Source organism: Macaca fascicularis, chromosome 14, assembly GCF_037993035.2.
Source record: "Macaca fascicularis isolate 582-1 chromosome 14, T2T-MFA8v1.1".
Taxonomy (NCBI): Eukaryota; Metazoa; Chordata; class Mammalia; order Primates; family Cercopithecidae; genus Macaca; species Macaca fascicularis.
In genome coordinates, this window is record NC_088388.1 from 101,701,893 (window position 1) to 101,719,437 (window position 17,545).

At 39.9% G+C, this 17,545-nt stretch overlaps 1 protein-coding gene and 1 long non-coding RNA gene across 3 annotated transcripts in view; one reads left to right on the plus strand and one right to left on the minus strand.

Annotated features, from left to right (window-relative positions):
• Window positions 1-17,545, plus strand: part of LOC102139033 (uncharacterized) — a 270,410-nt gene that overhangs the window by 236,610 nt on the left and 16,255 nt on the right. The gene's annotated exons all lie outside the window — the stretch shown is intronic.
• Window positions 1,017-15,765, minus strand: MMP27 (matrix metallopeptidase 27). The gene is made up of 10 exons (XM_045371118.3): window positions 15,629-15,765; window positions 14,554-14,792; window positions 12,988-13,136; window positions 12,771-12,899; window positions 6,434-6,595; window positions 6,131-6,251; window positions 4,725-4,855; window positions 3,439-3,598; window positions 2,465-2,568; window positions 1,017-1,532 (listed from the first exon to the last, which is right to left on the minus strand). Exons 1-10 carry the CDS (start codon window positions 15,728-15,730, stop codon window positions 1,288-1,290), a joined length of 1,542 nt encoding a protein of 513 aa, XP_045227053.2. The 5' UTR covers window positions 15,731-15,765; the 3' UTR covers window positions 1,017-1,287.

Genomic DNA, 17,545 nt, shown 5'->3' on the forward strand with positions numbered 1-17,545 from the left:
ATGTATACTTGTGCTATGTTGCTGTGCTGCACCCATCAACTCGTCAGCACTCATCAACTCGTCATTTACATCAGGTATAACTCCCAATGCAATCCCTCCCCCCTCCCCATGATAGGCCCCGGTGTGTGATGTTCCCCTTCCCGAGTCCAAGTGATCTCATTGTTCAGTTCCCACCTATGAGTGAGAACATGCGGTGTTTGGTTTTCTGTGCTTGTGATAGTTTGCTAAGAATGATGGTTTCCAGCTGCATCCATGTCCCTACAAAGGACACAAACTCATCCTTTTTTATGGCTGCATAGTATTCCATGGTGTATATGTGCCACATTTTCTTAATCCAGTCTGTCACTGATGGACATTTGGGTTGATTCCAAGTCTTTGCTATTGTGAATAGTGCTGCAATAAACATACGTGTGCATGTGTCTTTATAGCAGCATGATTTATAATCCTTTGGGTATATACCCAGTAATGGGATGGCTGGGTCATATGGTACATCTAGTTCTAGATCCTTGAGGAATCGCCATACTGTTTTCCATAATGGTTGAACTAGTTTACAATCCCACCAACAGTGTAAAAGTGTTCCTATTTCTCCACATCCTCTCCAGCACCTGTTGTTTCCTGACTTTTTAATGATCACCATTCTAACTGGTGTGAGATGGTATCTCATTGTGGTTTTGATTTGCATTTCTCTGATGGCCAGTGATGATGAGCATTTTTTCATGTGTCTGTTGTGGCTGAAATCAGTGTGTAGAAAACTTAATTTTGTATTCCCTAAGGAATGTTTAACTGCATTGGTCAATGTTTGTCAGGCTATGGGAACACTTCTCTCCTACTTCTGCTAGTTCCTTACTTGTCAGAGAATCACCTCTAACGTAACTCATCCTGCATCTATCCAGGCTGTCACCCTTCTCTTTGGGAGGTGGAGTAACTTATTTGATTGATGGATTCAGAACATGCATAGGGATGAGGACTATAGTTTATTGGGGCTCTTAAACTCCAAAGGTCCAGACAAAATAGAATGCTAAAGATTGGTTTAATAAATGTTTTAGTATTTAGTTGTAAGACATGTCTTCTCCAAGTCCACAAAGCATGAAATAGGCTTAAGGTACAGTCACAGATTTTTGTTTCTACATAATAACTTCCTATTAAAAGAATCAGGCAGCTCAAAATGGCTATTGAATTTGGATATTTAGAACTAGGACTAGCAACTTGTTAAAGAATGGTTCTATTCTATTTTGAAGCAGAATTTATATTAAAAGACCTGTTGAGGTTTATTTTAGGTCTATGAATTTATTGATCAATAGAAGTGTTTTTCAGCACATGAACAATACTTAAAATAAACAAGCTTAAACTCTTATGATGCGATATCTTTACGCCTCCTGAATGTGCTTTTTCCTTGTTGATATCAAAACCAAATGATGAGTTTAATGGTTCTTTGCATTGAAACCAAGTATTAGTTCTCATGATTCGGGTAATATTCTTTGTCTTAATGTCATATTGAAATTGCTTTGATCCACGGCTGAAATAGAAGAATCCTAGAGACAGAGAATCAGGATTAGTTATCTTTCATAACTATGTAATACTTCCATACTTTTAAATTTTATAAACTTGGAAAAAAATAACGTTATGGAGAGCAAAGACATTTGTGGAATCACATACATACATTTTAGTTTTCTACTGTCATGTGGGAAATCCTATCGTTTTTATTTCCCTAAGGAGGAAGTCAATGTTATAAAGTGTGAGTTTAAAGGGACTTTTTACCTTTCTAGCCAGACTGCAGTCTATGCCAGAGGTTCTCAAACTAGGCTTCAACAAAGTGTCTCAGTGAAGGGGAGAAGGCCCCTGTGGATGTGGCCTTGGTCTCTATATCCTCGTTTTCTTAGAGCTGTTCTACTTTGCTCTGCTTTAGGTTACGAGGTTCTGTGTTAGTTTCATTGTAGTAATAGATCGTGTCACTCAAAAATATTTCTAGACATCTGATTACTCCACAGTCTAGGTCTAGGTCATTGTCTTTGATGATAGAGTTGCTGGATTGTATGCATTACATTGCCTGAGGTTCTTTTAAAACTACAGGTTCCTAGGTATCACTCACAATTCTGCCTCAAATACTTTGTTTCACACACAAACCCCAAGCTATGTACATTAAGCTACATACATTAAAGTTTGAGAATCATTGTTTTGTTCATGTGCTTACTTTGTATACTTTAGGGGGTATCTTTACTTATCAATGATGAGTAAAATGGATTTGGTACTTTTTACCTAGATTTGAGATGGTATAACAGAGAGTATAATTCAGGATTTATAAATTCAGTTTGTCATAATGCTTGTCAGGTTAATGTTTATTATTGTATATACTTAAGAGTAGCAAAATTGCATTAAAATAGAAACATTTAAGTTTTTGTGCTGTCTTTTTTCACAGTCAACACAGTCTCACAAGCATCCCAATAAGTGAGACATCCTTGCTTACCTTTGTACTGGAAAGCAGCATCAACACGGATACTGATTCCAGGAAAGTGTTTTACCACCCTCTGCGGGAACCCTTTGTCCATGGTTTGGGTCATTTCATCAAACCTGCATATAAGGATATGAAAGGATACCAGAGGATCTTTGGTTTGGGGAGCTTAATTTGTCTACTGCTCAACTTAGAGTCAAGCAGGGATGTGGGGAATACATAGGCCTAGTAGAGGAAAACTAATTGGATCTATAATAAAAATATAGTAAAGATTATGTTTGGTTGAATCACTTATAGAATCTTCCAAACAAGAAATGATCAGGGAAAAAGGCCACAACATTTGTTAGATTGATGCTATTCAGAGGAATTGTTACATCAGATTGAAGGCTGAGCTTGGAGCGTTCAAAAATTTTCACTAGATATGTTTGTGTCATTGGCAATTTGGTTGGGGTCATCAACTTTTTATTTTATCTTATCTTTAGTTTTTAAGTTGAAGGAAAGTCATTAGACTCATTGAGATCTCTTTCGGCTTGATAAATGTCATTCTCTGCCTTCATTATTCACTTTAAGAAGACTATAGGCTGGGCGTGGCGACCCATGCCTGTAATCCCAGCATTCTGAGAGGCCGAGGCGGGTGGATTGCTTGAGCCCAGGAGTTCGAGACCAGACTGAGAATCATGATGAAACCCCATCTCTACAAAAAGTACAAAAATTAGCCAGGTGTGGTGGCACATGCCTGTAGACCCAGTTACTTGGGGGGTGCTGAGGCAGGAGGATCGCTTGAATGCGGGAGGTTGAGGCTGCAGTGAGCAGAGATTGCAGCACTGCACTCTAGCCTGGGAGACAGGGCAAGACTCTATCTCAAAAAATAAATAAATAAATAATAGAAAGTATTATGGATTCATTTTATTTTTGTCTGTGTCAAAGTGATGCTACTGTGAATATTTTTTTCCATAATAAAACAAAGAGTCAATCGTCTATAAACTTACCTCCAGCACCAAATGCCCACAAAGAAGTAGGTTTTTCTTGTGGTCTTATCACAGACGGCTGCATCTACTTTCTTCACACGTCCTGGAAAACCTAATGTATGAATGGATTTGGGATAATCTGGCAAGACAGCATATCCTCTGATCATCCAGAAGTTTTCATCTATTAAGAAAGAGAGTGATTATTTATTTTCTAGAGGGAGAAATAGATAACTTAAGAAATGTAAAAATAATTAGATGCCTAGTTCCTTTTAGCTTCAGTGCTTAGAGATTTAATAATCTTATGTCCACATTCATTCTTACCACTGTCTTTAGCTGCTCACATTATATTACACAAATAAATATACCGGTAAAAGTCAATAGTGTGTATACCTTTGTCAATTGGTTTCATTGTATTGATTGCTTTTAATTGGCTAACTCTGTCAAAACAATCAACTAAGCAATGCATATATGTATTAAAATAATATATTGTACCCCATAAATATGTACAATTATTATGTGTCAATTGAAATTTTTAAAATGAAGTATGTTTGGACATGTTCTCCTAAGTTTCAGCCTCCAAGTGCTCTCAAAGGCTAGTAATCTGATAACATCATATAAAAAGTTGGGTTGCTAGATTAAATAGTTAATTCGAATTTCAAATTAAAGTAGAGATGGGGTTTGTAGGATGGGGTTTCACCATGATTCTCAGTCTCGTCTTGAACTCCTGGGCTCAAGCGATCCACCCGCCTCAGCCTCTCAAAGTGCTGGGGTTACAGGCATGAGTCGCCACACCCAGCCCATAGTGTTCTTAAAGTGAATAATGAAGGCAGTGGATGACATTTATCAATATTGATGCAAGTCAGTTAAATTTGAATTTCAAGTGAACAGTGACTAACTTTGGGTATAAATAAATACAAAATATTTTAAGGGATATATACATACACCAAAAAATTATTTGTTGTTTATCTGAAATTTATAGTGTCCTATATTTTTATTTGCCAAATCTGGCAACTTTAGCAGAAAGTGAACATTAAAGAGAGATAAATTACCTTTATTTGGCAGAAAAAGAGACTTTTTTAGTTCTTATCACACAGGTTTATTTTAGTCCCTGTGCAGCTAAGATTGTATTTATCTTCACAGCCACAGAGAATCCTAGTTTGTTACATTCTTTATGACAGGAACCTAAGATGAGGGCAAAAGCCCTACGCGTTGGCTCAGGCATGAAGATTTTATTTCTTACACCAAAATACCCATTGGTTAGTTCAGGCAGCCAGAGGGAGAAGAGGAATCAGGATGGGCAAGGTTACCTTTGAAAACCAGAATCTTATCTCTGGGGTTCTCATATGCAGCTTGCAGATCAGCTGGCAGAGATGGCCAGAATGAAGCAATTAATTCAAACTCAACATCCGTGATATCATAATAGATCCTCCATAGGTGCCTGTGTTAAACAAAAAACACTTTACCCATGCAGCCTATTTCCATATCAATGAAAACTTTGCAATCTTAGGCTTGCCTTTTATCTAATTGGTTGGTATCTTCCTCAAATAACTGAGATAATTAGCATAATTTTCCTCAGCAAATTTAGGTGGTTGTGAGTTCAGTTCAGTTTGGGACTCCCAAGTTCAGGACATGCCTTTGTGCCCACTCTCTTGGGTCCATAGAGTGGCAAACTCTTCATGGAATTCTTATTCTGAGTTCCGAATGCACAATGGTTTTGTTTTTGCCAAAGCAGCAACACCCAACATTCTAAGCCAACACCAAGCATTCCTAAGGAGAACTTTTTGAAGCAGATGCTTGCTGGAATGAAGAAATGTAATCATTGATGAGCCAAAACACTTCCTCAGTATTTCCCTTCTGGCTGCAAAATTCCGAGTCTATGAATGAGACGTTAAAAGTCCTTATATTCCATTTTCCTCCACATACACGCCACTCCTCTCTGACATTCATGATGGGTAGCCTCTCGGCCTCTGCTGATCAGAGAATGGTGGTGATAGCATGGATCGTAACATGATACATTCATGGGTGAAAGGAGTCCAATTTCAAATATTCTTTCCTTTTGCCCCTGTATCTTTGTCAATGGTGTATGTCTTGATATTTTGCTATAAAAATATGGTCATGGTCTACATAACTGACACATCATGCTGCAACTTAAGTTCAATAAATTTTAGTGAGAGAAGGGATTTCCCACTACAGCTAACACTTTATTGATGCAACTTTAAGAAATGTTCAGTAAGGTGCTGACCCGTATTTAACAACTGGCTCTCCAGGTGGGAAGAAGACATGACTTTAATCATTTGCTGATTTTCAGACGTAAATACTCCAACCATGGCCAGTTTCAAGCTGCCTATGTGATGTGAACTGGTTTGCAAAATTCCTGAAAATGTAACAATAGGCTCCTGTAATGGAGTGTAAGTTGGCTGCAGTAGGCCACTGGGATTGGTGGACTCTTCTGGCCAAGAAGTCCCTGAAAGTAGACTCTATTTCCCCTTCTTATGCAATGGCAATTTTTAAAATTCCTTAAAGACTTTTAAAAATTTATCAAACAACTACAAGACACACGCATATGGTAAAGCATTCAAACAGTATGTTCAGTTATAAAATGAAGATAAAAGGCACACATTTTCACTAGCTCTGTGACTACCTCATTATCCTCAAATCCCTTGAAAAGAAAAATCTTCATAGGAAGTTGAGGTGTTTAGGGAAATGAGTTTACCTGCCTTTAAAGAACATTACTTCTCTGCGGAAAGTGGTGATAGCATCAAAAGTCAAGTCAGGGTCACAGGCATGGGATATAGTGGGTTCCTTTGGCTTAGCAGGTACCTTAGGCAGACCTCCTTTGATGAGAAAAAAAATACCACAATGAATTAAGAGGGTATGAAGAAATATGCCTACACAAGGGTCTTACGTAAGTGGATATTTGCTTCATGATAATATTTCAAGAAGTTATTTTCTTAACTTCCTTTCTGCAAAGCTTCCTATTTAGTTCACATATATTGAGATTTATAATTTTGCTCACCATAGATGGATTGGATTCCATTGATATCATCCTGAGAAAGTGGGTATTTTCTGGGATCCAGGGAGACATAATTTGGGAACATCAAGGCTGTTTGATCATTGGAGTGAGACAGCCCCAGTGCATGACCAAATTCATGAGCAGCCACAAGAAACAAGTTGAATCCTTGATAACAACAGGGAAAACACGAGCACATGACTTAATCAAAAAGAGAATGGTTGCATCTAAGATTGGAAAGTAACTAAGGGGAATGAAATAAAGGCTTGCTATATAGCAGATAATTCTCATATGTACCACCATTTATCTGGGAAATATTTCAATACTAATAAAGTCATGTGTTGCTTAATGATGGGGATATGTTCTGAGAAATGCATCATTGTGCAAACATTATAGGTGCACTTACACAAACCTAGATGGCACAGCGCACTACACACCAAGGTTACATGGTATAGCCTCTTGCTCCCAGGTTACAAACCTGTATTGCACATTACTGTACTGAATATTATAGGTAATCCTAGCACAATGGTAAGCAATTATTTAGCGCAATGGGAAGTATTTGTCTATCTAAACATATCTGAATATGGGGAAGGTACAGTAAAAATATGGTATAAAAGATAAAAAAATAGTACAGCTATGTAGGACACTTACCATGAATGGAGCTTGCAGGACTGGAAGTTGCTCTGGGTGAGTCAGTGAGTGAGTGAGTGGTGAGTGAATGTGAAAGCCTAGGGCATTATGTAGACTGTATAAACACTGGACACTTAAGCTACACCAAATTAAAAAAATTTTTTTCTTCAATAATAACCTTTGCTTACTGTAACTTTTTTACTTTGTAATTTTTTTTTTTTGAGGCAGGGTCTTGCTCTGTTGCCCAGGCTGGAGTGGTGTGATCATAGCTCACTGCAGCCTCAAACTCCTAGGCTCAGGCACTCCTCCTGCCTCAGCCTCCTGAGCAGCTGGGACTACAGGTGCATGCCACCATGTCCAGCTAATTTTCTTATTTGTTTTTGTAGAGATGGGGGTCTCACTGTGTTGCCCACGCTGATCTTGAACTCCTGGGCTAAAGCAATCCTCCAGCTTGGTCTTTCAAACTGCTGGGATTACAGGTGTGAGCCACCACGTCCGGCCTAAACTTTTACATTTTTAAAATTTTGGACATTTTTGTGACTTAGCTTAAAACACAAACTTGTTGTATAGCTCTACAAAAATATTTCCTTCCTTCAATCAGGATCATCTGTATTACTGTCTTCCACCTCCATATCTTGTCCCACTGGAAAGTCCTCAGGGACAATAACATGCATGGAGCTGTCATCTCCTATGGTAACAATGACTTCTTCTGGAAGCCCTCCTGAAGGGCCTACCTGAGGCTGTTTTACAGTTACCTGGTTTTTTTTTCTTTCTTTCTTCTCTCTTCCTTCCTTCCTTCCTTCCTTCCTTCCTTCCTTCCTTCCTTCCTTCCTTCCTTCCTTCCTTCTTTCTTTCTTTCTTTCTTTCTTTCTTTCTTTCTTTCTTTCTTTCTTTCTTTCTTTCTTTCTTTCTTTCTTTCTTTCTTTCTTTTTCTTTCTTTCTCTTTCTTTCTTTCTTTCTTTCTTTCTTTCTTTCTTTCTTTCTTTCTTTCTTTTTCTTTCTCTCTCTCTTTCTTTCTTTTTTTTTTTTTACAAGTAGGAGTATATTCTAAAATAACCAGAAAAGGTATAGTACATTAAATACATAAACCAGTAACATGGTTGTTTAATATCAAGTATTATGTACTTCACACAATTGTATGTGCTGAACTTTTATATGACTGGCAGTACAGTAGGTTTGTTCATATCAGCATCACCACAAACATGTGAGTAATGTGTTGTGCTATGACATCACTAGGTGTCAGGAAATTTTCAGCTCCATCATAATCGAATGGGACCACTGTCACATACATAGTCCATAGTTGACTGAAATATGATTAAATGGCACATGACTTTAATTGGTATTAGTCACATCATGGAAAAATATAGCCTAGGGTAAGCAAATGGCTTGAAACTGGTGTCTCAGAAATGGATAATATTTTTTTAAAAATAGAAGTCACCAGTTTGGGGTTGTTGCTAGACTATACTATATGTGATCATGTTGCTCCTACTTTTATTCTTCAGAGGTTCCATTTTGGCTATAGGATAAAGTCCAAACACCTTCACATGACCCTCCACAGTCTAGTCCCTGCCTTTTTTCAGCCTCATATTTTATTTTCGTATTCCGCGAGCTAACTATATTAAATCGCTGGCATTTTTCTTCTGTGCCAGGTTCTTTCTAATCTCTACGTCTTCATACCTTCATCTCTTTGCTAAGAATATATCTCTTCTACTTTCTCTTGGCTTAACTACCCTATTTATTCCCCAGGATTTCCCTCTAAAGTCATTTCCTTCATGTAACCCTTATCCCTCCAGCTCTTATCCAGGTTGAGTTAAATGCACGGCTCCGGCTTCCACAGACTCAGCACTTGATTCTGTCATAGCCCGTAAGGGCTGTATTGTTTATTTCTGTCACCCTGGGTACAGGAACCATGTCTTAATTATCTTTTATACCTAGAGACTGTGACTGCTTAATAATGATGAGTGGATGTCCAGGTGTTGTCTGAATGAAAAAATGGTTAGATGTGCTTCCTAGACATGACCATCGTGACCTTTCCAGAAGGCTTACTAGGCATGTTAGAATTGCCTTTGTCTTTGTCTGCCTCTCCCACTAGTCTGTAAGGCTCTAAGTATAGAAGACCGCTCCCTTGGGCCTGGCATGGTGGTTCACTCCTCTAATCCCAGCACTTTGGGAGGCCAAGGTGGGTGGATACCTTGAGCTCAGGGGTTCAAGAGCAGCCTGGGCAAAAAGGAGAAACCCCATCTCTACTAAAGAAAAAAAAAAGTAGCTGGGTGAGGTGGCCTGTGCCTGTGGTCCCAGCTATTTGGGAGGCTGAGGTAGGAGAATTGCTTGAGTCCGAGAGGCATAGGTTGCAGTGAGCTGAGATTGTTCCACTGCACTCCAGCCTGGGCGACAGAGTTAGACCTGGTCTCAAAAACTAAATAAATAATAAATAAATGATAAATAAATAAATAAATAAAACAAACAAACAAAAAAAGTCCATCCCTCGATTTGCAACTAAGTGTATGGAGCCTAAGGGAAGCCTCAGCTTCCCTGATGGAAACTTGCCAAGTGATGTTTGCACTAAGCAAACATAAAAGGGCAAAGAATTATGTCATGGTCTTTGACACTTCTCTGCTCTTGTCTTTGCTGCTGCCCCTTGCCTGGCTGGCTATGTCACTGTGTGTGCTTTTGGACAAGGAACTGGAAAAATGAATATTGGGAAAAATAATTCAAACTCAGGTTCTTTAAATGAAGTCCAGACCTTTATTCTGGCTTTCAAGACCCTCTGCAATCTGAATCCTATTTGCCATTTTAGCCTTGTCTTCTACAAATCCATTCCTTATGCTGGATAGACCTATTCTGTTCAGAAAACTCCTATTCACCCTCTTTACCCTACTTTGTCTTCTTAGTTCCTGCTGAGCCTCCAGTTCTCAGGTTTGACATAGCTTCCTTTTCTGACCTGTGGGTCTGGATTGGAATTTCTTCTGTGTGGACCTATTACTTTGCCATAGTTTCCTTTATCTCAGTACTGATACTGCTGATTTTAGTTGCCATTTAATTGTCTGCGTGTCCCTTAGACTGTAAACCCCTGGAGGGCAGCTTCTGTGTCTTATATACTAGGGTATATTTCATTTCTATGACAGAGCCTGAGTCATAGTGGATGTTCAATAAATGATCGTTGAGTGACTTTATTTACCAATGATTTGTAGAGTATTTCTCATGTGCCAACACTGTTACCAGCCATATGACACTGTAGGAAAAAGATGACAAAACTCTCTGTCTCATGGAGACGTGACTAAATAGATAAATTTGTGCATTATACATTCATAACTTTGTAAATATTTTTTCTTATATCTAGAATGTAATTCCACCCTAGTTTTCATTATCATCATCGATACTAATAATTGTCAACAGAATCTTTAATGTCAAGCATTTCTGAGTGTTCACTATGGACAACCTCTGAAAGGTGTTTTCACCTTTACTAACCTAGTTAGGGCAAGGGTAATTTATTTCACCCTCCTAAAAGAAGAGCATCATTATTATTTTACATGCAAAGAAATAGAGAGTAAGAAAATTACTTGACTTGCCCCAGGTCCCTCAGCTGGTAAATGGGAAGCCCTGAAAGGAACCAGTGTCTGCCAAGCTACAAACTTGCTTTTTCTTCTCCCCAACACTGTAGCAGCATCTGTAGCAGTCTGCAAGGCCTGTTTAGTTGTTTGGTACACACGTGTCTGCCACACACACACTCACAATAAGCTTGGCACTGGCTTTGCTTTGAGAGACTCTCAGGAAAATCAAAATCTCTGTATGTGCTTAAAGTCCTCTGACATCCCCATGCAATGACCCCGAGGAAGCAGCCTAATGGCGTCATTGGCAGATGCTGTGTCTGTTGCTCTTAAGCAAGTTACACCAAGACTTTTGCCACCCTTTCATAGAACAGAGCCTCCAAATTGCAATGAAAGAGGTGATCATATAGGCTATTGCTGAATTTCCTATTTTTAAAATTACAATTTTATTGGAGATTATGTTTGCTTGATGTTTTTTGTTTCCATTGGAGAACAAGAAGATATTTTCCCCTTTAATGTCAGTGAACTAAGAGTTATACAATTGGATCACAGAGGGCCCACAATTTCTACTCTGAGTGAATGTAATAAAGTAGTCAGAAGACAATCCTTTTTGGAACTGCTGCCTAGTTGCCCACCCAGAACTTGGTTGAGGACTGTATTTATCTCCCGCCTTGCTCAAACAAGCCTTACCAATGTGGAACCCAGATACATTGGACTTAAAAAAAAATAACTTACCCCACACATCCCCCTTGGCAGAGGGCTTAAAGCAGTATGGGTAAGAGTAACTGCTACTTAGTATTGGATTTAAGAGACAAAAGGATAGTGAAATCTTTGATTTCTGCCTCTAGATATGAAAGTAAAGCCTGGCTGAGCAAGGGGAATCATTCTGATTTTGGCAAGTGCTAGGATATTTCCTATAACTGTTTGATGAAACATTTCCGCAGTGTCTTCAGACTAGTACCAAACAAATATTGAAACATGTCTCAGCAGAAGATACACAACAGACTTGGTTCATTCCTCTCCTCTCTTGCTTGGGTGACAATGTTATCTTACCTCCTTCAATTTCTTGTCTGCTTGTGATGGTAAGTCATGTGGCAATGGCAGCAGCCAATCCCGGATTTTGCATGCTGCTGCCTGAACCTCAGCCAGTACTGACTTTCGCCCTTTTCACTGGCACTTGGAAGAACAGTTGCATCACCTGTTCTGACTGAGCAGTGAGTAGCCATGGACCATTTTGTGTCACAGGCTTTCAGTTTCACAGAAAGTGCAAAGCTGACCTAGACCGATTATCTGGAGATACATGGTCAGGAATGACCTGTATCCTTGTATACTATCCATCAGGACCACTATAACCTGTGCTTTCCTATGACTCTGGAAGCTAGACACCAGACCCAAGGTGACTATTGCCAATGACAGAAAAAAAGAATGGGGGGCCCAAAAATCTACTGAGCTTGCTCTTTTGTTTGAGGCATACACTGCTACCTGTTAATATAGTATAGTTTGATATTTTTGTCAGAACAGTAGTAAAACACCTCGAATGCTAGGCAGGCCCATTGAGAAAAATAAACTTACTTGGTTTGAAGAAATAAGTCAAATATAAGCATTAAGGTCTGATTCCTTTGTAGCTGGGCAAGAGTTAGAAGAGGAGGTTCATGCTTTGAAATAGAGCCTCTATGGGCTATGAATCCATACACTGTCCTTTAACTGCTAACTCAAAATTACCACCTCCCTAGAGTCTTCTTTCAATCCTCAAGCAACTGATGACTTCTACCACTGGTACAACACAAAACATCTTCTGCCTTATATGGCAGGTATGTGGGCTGGCCTTGTGTACCACACAGGATCATGAACCTCTGAAAGCTTACACTTTTCCAGTACAACTTTGGGGTCCAGAGGACACCTTGTATAGTTCTAGGCACACAGTGGCCCCTCAGACATTATGGGTGTATGGATGAATGTATGAGTAATGAAGAATGCTCTGATCATAATAGAATTAGCAAATTTATGAGGGTGTATTGAACACTTCCATCAATGTCATCTTGGAATATGGAAAATTGTGGGGACATTGGGAACTTTAGAGTTAAAAAGCAACTAGTTACAAAACTATTCTTTTCAGGGATTCTTTAGAATAATAAAATTTTGTTCATAAAGAAAATTAGACTCACCTGCTCCATCCTTGGTCCAGTTTTCATCCTCATCAAAATGAGTGTCACCACCCAGACCCGGACCAGGAGGAAAGGCATGGCCAAGCACTCCCAGGGGACCATCAAAATAGCGAGGACACCGACCATGGACTGAGACACAATTTATTGGAGGAAAAAAGATCAGTTTCCTCAAATCTCCAGAGATGAAAATAGCTTTGCTCTCTGTTGAAAACCTTACCTCGAGTCCTAAAGGCAATCATGATGTCTGCAATCCCCTTTGAAATCTTGGTGAATTGTAGTGGAGTAACTTTGCTCCACACTTCTAAACCTTCTTGTATAGCCTCATCCACAGCAGTTCGTGCCATATCCGGAGTATAGTTTATTATTCTTAAAAATTAACAAAAATATGTCAATTTCTGGTTTATTCATTCATGAATATACACACATAACTACAAAAAACATTTCTAGCTTATCAATAATGTGCTGCAGTAACTTTGGTGTGGTGCAATTATCTTATAGTTGCATAGCACTTTATTTAAATGAAATACTGTTACATATACTATACAATTAAATTCCTTTATCTTCCCTATGAATCAGTAGTATTATAACACTTCAACAAAGGAGGCTCAAAGAGGTTAAATGACTTCCCTAAGATCACATCCTGCGATAGCATTAATCTCATGTACGTGTTGGCTTGTATATGAAAGTATTATAAAGACATTCTTAAAAAGAATTGAGAATCATTTTTTGGAATGGCTTTTGGAAATTAGTCTTGTGCATGTATCATATATTAAGAATCTTTTTTTTTTTTTTCTTTTGAGACAGAGTCTCACTCTATCCCCCAGGGTGTAGTGCAGTGGCGTGACCTCGGCTCACTGCAACCTCTGCCTCCCAGGCTCAAGTGATTCTCATACCTCAGCCTCCTGAGTAGCTGGGACTACAGATGAAAGCCACCACGCCCGGCTAATTTTTGTATTTTTTAGTAGAGATGGGGTTTTGCCATGTTGGCCAGGCTGGTCTCAAACTCCTGACCTCAGGTGATCTGTCCACCTCTGCCTCCCAAAGTGCTGGGATTACAGGCATGAGCCACTGCTCCCAGTCCGTATATGAAGAATCTTACATGAGAACCACAAGAATTGCTCAGGAAAAGATCTTTCTCTTGTTTATGTTCCCTATCTTGCTAAACTCATTTTTATCTCAAGTCCTAGCACTCAGTAAGATGAAAGAAAGGCTCTAGAGTGGTGGTCAAGGTGACTGCCTCTGTCTCAGATCGAGGGCATACCGCCTCCTCTTCCTGCCGATGAGTCAGCCAGCCCCCTTTTCCTTGAGATGTCTGAGGGAAACACCTTACTTTGCTCTGGGGGGCTCATCTGAGATTTGGCAACTATCTCTCTCACACACACATGTCTCTGACATAAACTGGTTGTGTTCCAGGATCTCCCCATTTTCTCTTGAGCACCCTTTATCCATGCTGTCAAGTATCTGCAGTCAGATGATAGCATTTGTTCAGAGCTTATATGATGGTGGCAGAGGCTAGAGATGAGAGCATGTCTGCTGGAGCCAGTAACAGCTGTGTAACCTCAGCCATGGTAAATAAACTTTTGTTTCAGTTTCTCTGTATTTAAGGTGGCGGTAGCAGCAGAGCCTATAGCACAGGTTTGTTGGGAAGATACCGTAAATGGAGCCTATGATGTGCTGTGCACACAGGAAGTGCTCAGTCAAATGAATGAATATTATTCTGTTCCTCGGAAATTATCTTTATGTTCCTTTGGATTAGGTGGAAATAAGCTGACAGAAGCATTACCTGTAGGTGAGGTTGTATTTTCTCCACCCAGGGAGGGTGTAGCCATACTGGCCCACATCAGGCACCCCACACCTGGGTGTCTTCATGATCTCAAGGGTGTTTGAGTCCAGTTTTCCAGTCACTGTCAATCCAAAAAATGCTTGCATTTCCCGAATTTTGTCATCTATGAGACTCCTGTTCTTGCTTTGAACAAGATGATTCCCTTCTATTTCAAGAGAGTAGAACTGGTTGAGATATGCCTGACCAAAAAGATAAGAAAAAAAAAAAAAAAAAGAGACACAGACTACAGGAGAGCAAATCTCCATCTCAGGATAAAGCAAAAATGCCTAAAATTTCTTTTGGCAATAGGAAGAGGGGGGAAAGAAAAAGAAGTAATGAGAGAAAGAGAGGAGTGAAGGAGGAAAGAAGGACACAAAGAGTAAAATAGTAAGTCACCCTGCTCTTTCAATTTCCAAGACTTGGATGACTTACGAGTGCCCAGAATTAGCCAAAGTACATGGCTCAGAAACTTCCGCAGAAGAGAATGAAGCTTCGTCTATCTGTTAAATGATGACATATCTTACATATTTTTGCTGTTACTTTCATTTTAGTGTTTCTTTGAAACAAATTCTAGAAGAAATAAGTGGTTATCCACTGTGCACATCTATTTGGTTTAACCAAATATAAAAAGTTAACTGAACTGATTTTTAGAGGGAATCTGTAAAGCAATGTATTATTTTCATACAAATAGGGATTAGGGCTCCAAATTGTAGACTGGGTCCACCTGGTAGTCTTGTAATGCTTCTATAGCAATCTCCATGCCTTGCAGGGCTCTCTCCTTTCTCCTCTCACTGAACATCCCTTCATTTGTGACCATTGCCAAAAGTTATAGCAGATCCTTTCCCCCTCCCTGGCCCAGCCCCCACCCCAACACAATTTCTTGATATCCTTAGAGCTAGACAAATGAAAAGCAGCTCCTTCTCACAAAAAAGTTCAGGACTCTTTTGCAGGAATGTGTTTTCTTTTTAAGTCCCAAAAGAATCAATAAAATAAGCTTCATATCAATAGTCATCGATATCATTTATTAAGACAATACCTGAGCCAGTTGCATGTTTTCTTCATTTTCCATCATCCGGACTGTAGGAAATGCAGAAGAAAATGTTATAAAGAACAAAAATAGAAGCAGAAGGTGCTTCATTCCTCTCTTTCTCAGCTGAAGCCGGTTCTGTTAGCAGAGAATTTAGAAAATAATAGTGAGACGTGGCATGAATTGGCTTGTATCATCATTTAATTAATAACAGAAAAGGACACTTGCCATAAAGTGTGTCATGATTTGCTTTTTTTTTTTTTTTTGACTGAGCTGATTTTGTAATCTTGGTCTGCAGTTATTTAGTAAACACAGTTAGTGCTTATTACTGAATTGAATAGACTGGGAAGTGAGCCTCCACGTTATTTTTTTCCTTGCAAAGTTTTCTTTTGAGGGCAATCTCAAAATATCTTGGTAGGATGTTATCATAAAAAGACAAATGAATCAGGAATCAGACTACCCTTATTAATTAAGGTAAACTTCAAATGTTTATTGAATTCCTACTGTTTGCCTGCCCCTGTGAATGCAGTCTTGTTGGAGAATTCAGACACATGCAGAAATTAATGTAGTGGAAGCAAGTGGGCAAATACACAGTACAGATTATAAAGACTAAGAAGGGCCAAAGGCAGATCACTGCTTATGAGTGTGGCCTTGAGGTTTTACACAAGTTAAATACAGCCTGCACTGGGGCTTGCACTAGGGCTTGCTCTGGGTTTTGGAGAATGGGTAGAATTTGGTTTTACAGAGGAAGTAAAAAGGAGTGTGAGTGCAAAGAGGCCATGGGAAGGAGGTAACACAGGAGAAATGAGCCGTAGGAAATCTGGCCTCACTGGAACAAAATCTATATGTAGACAGCTATGGAAGATGGGATGGAGGGTCTCATGGACAAGACAACTGACTGGGAAGATGAAGAATCATAGAGGTCATGGATGATGAAGGCCAAAATTAACATCAGAAGTGAGAGTATAGTCAGTGAGAGCCTTTTGGATTAATTTCGATATATTTTTCTTTACTTGGGCTACTTTTAGATGAAGGAACAATGTTAGTTACAGCAATGTCCTCCCTCACTTATCCTCCTCTTTTCTTCTACCAGTTATTAAAATTTTCTTCCCTTTCTTCCCAAATGTTAACTCCTCGATTGATAGACTTTTCCAAATCTTCGTTGTCCATATCCTAAACAAAATGTCTATGACATAGCTGAAGAACTTATAGGCTGTACGTAGATACATACTTCCTTTGCATTTAAAGCTCATCCAAGGGGCGGAGCAAGATGGCCGAATAGGAGCAGCTCCAGTCTCCAACTCCCAGCGCGAGCGACACAGAAGACCGGTGATTTCTGCATTTTCAACTGAGGTACTGGGTTCATCTCACTGGGGAGTGCCGGACGATCGGTGCTGGTCAGCTGCTGCAGCCCGACCAGCGAGAGCTGAAGCAGGGCGAGGCATTGCCTCACCTGGGAAGCGCAAGGGGGAAGGGAGTCCCTTTTCCTAGCCAGGGGAACTGAGACACACAACACCTGGAAAATCGGGTAACTCCCACCCCAATACTGTGCTTTAAGCCAACAGGCACACCAGGAGATCATATCCCACACCTGGCCGGGAGGGTCCCACACCCACGAGCCTCCCTCATTGCTAGCGCAGCAGTCTGTGATCTACCGGCAAGGCAGCAGCGAGGCTGGGGGAGGGGCGCCCGCCATTGCTGAGGCTTAAGTAGGTAAACAAAGCTGCTGGGAAGCTCGAACTGGGTGGAGCTCACAGCAGCTCAAGGAAACCTGCCTGTCTCTGTAGACTCCACCTCTGGGGACAGGGCACAGTAAACTAAACAAACGCAGCAGACACCTCTGCAGACGCAAACGACTCTGTCTGACAGCTTTGAAGAGAGCAGTGGATCTCCCAACACGGAGGTTGAGATCTGAGAAGGGACAGA

What these genes read in the sequence shown, in the direction of transcription:
- MMP27 (XM_045371118.3), bottom strand. Translation starts at nt 15,730, where the DNA reads ATGAAGCACCTTCTGCTTCTATTTTTGTTCTTTATAACATTTTCTTCT. An exon ending in GATTGCCTTTAGGACTCGAG is followed by an intron (nt 12,900 to 12,987) that starts GTAAGGTTTTCA and finishes ATTGTGTCTCAG; the next exon opens with TCCATGGTCGGTGTCCTCGC. An exon ending in CTGGACCAAGGATGGAGCAG is followed by an intron (nt 6,596 to 12,770) that starts GTGAGTCTAATT and finishes GTTGTTATCAAG; the next exon opens with GATTCAACTTGTTTCTTGTG.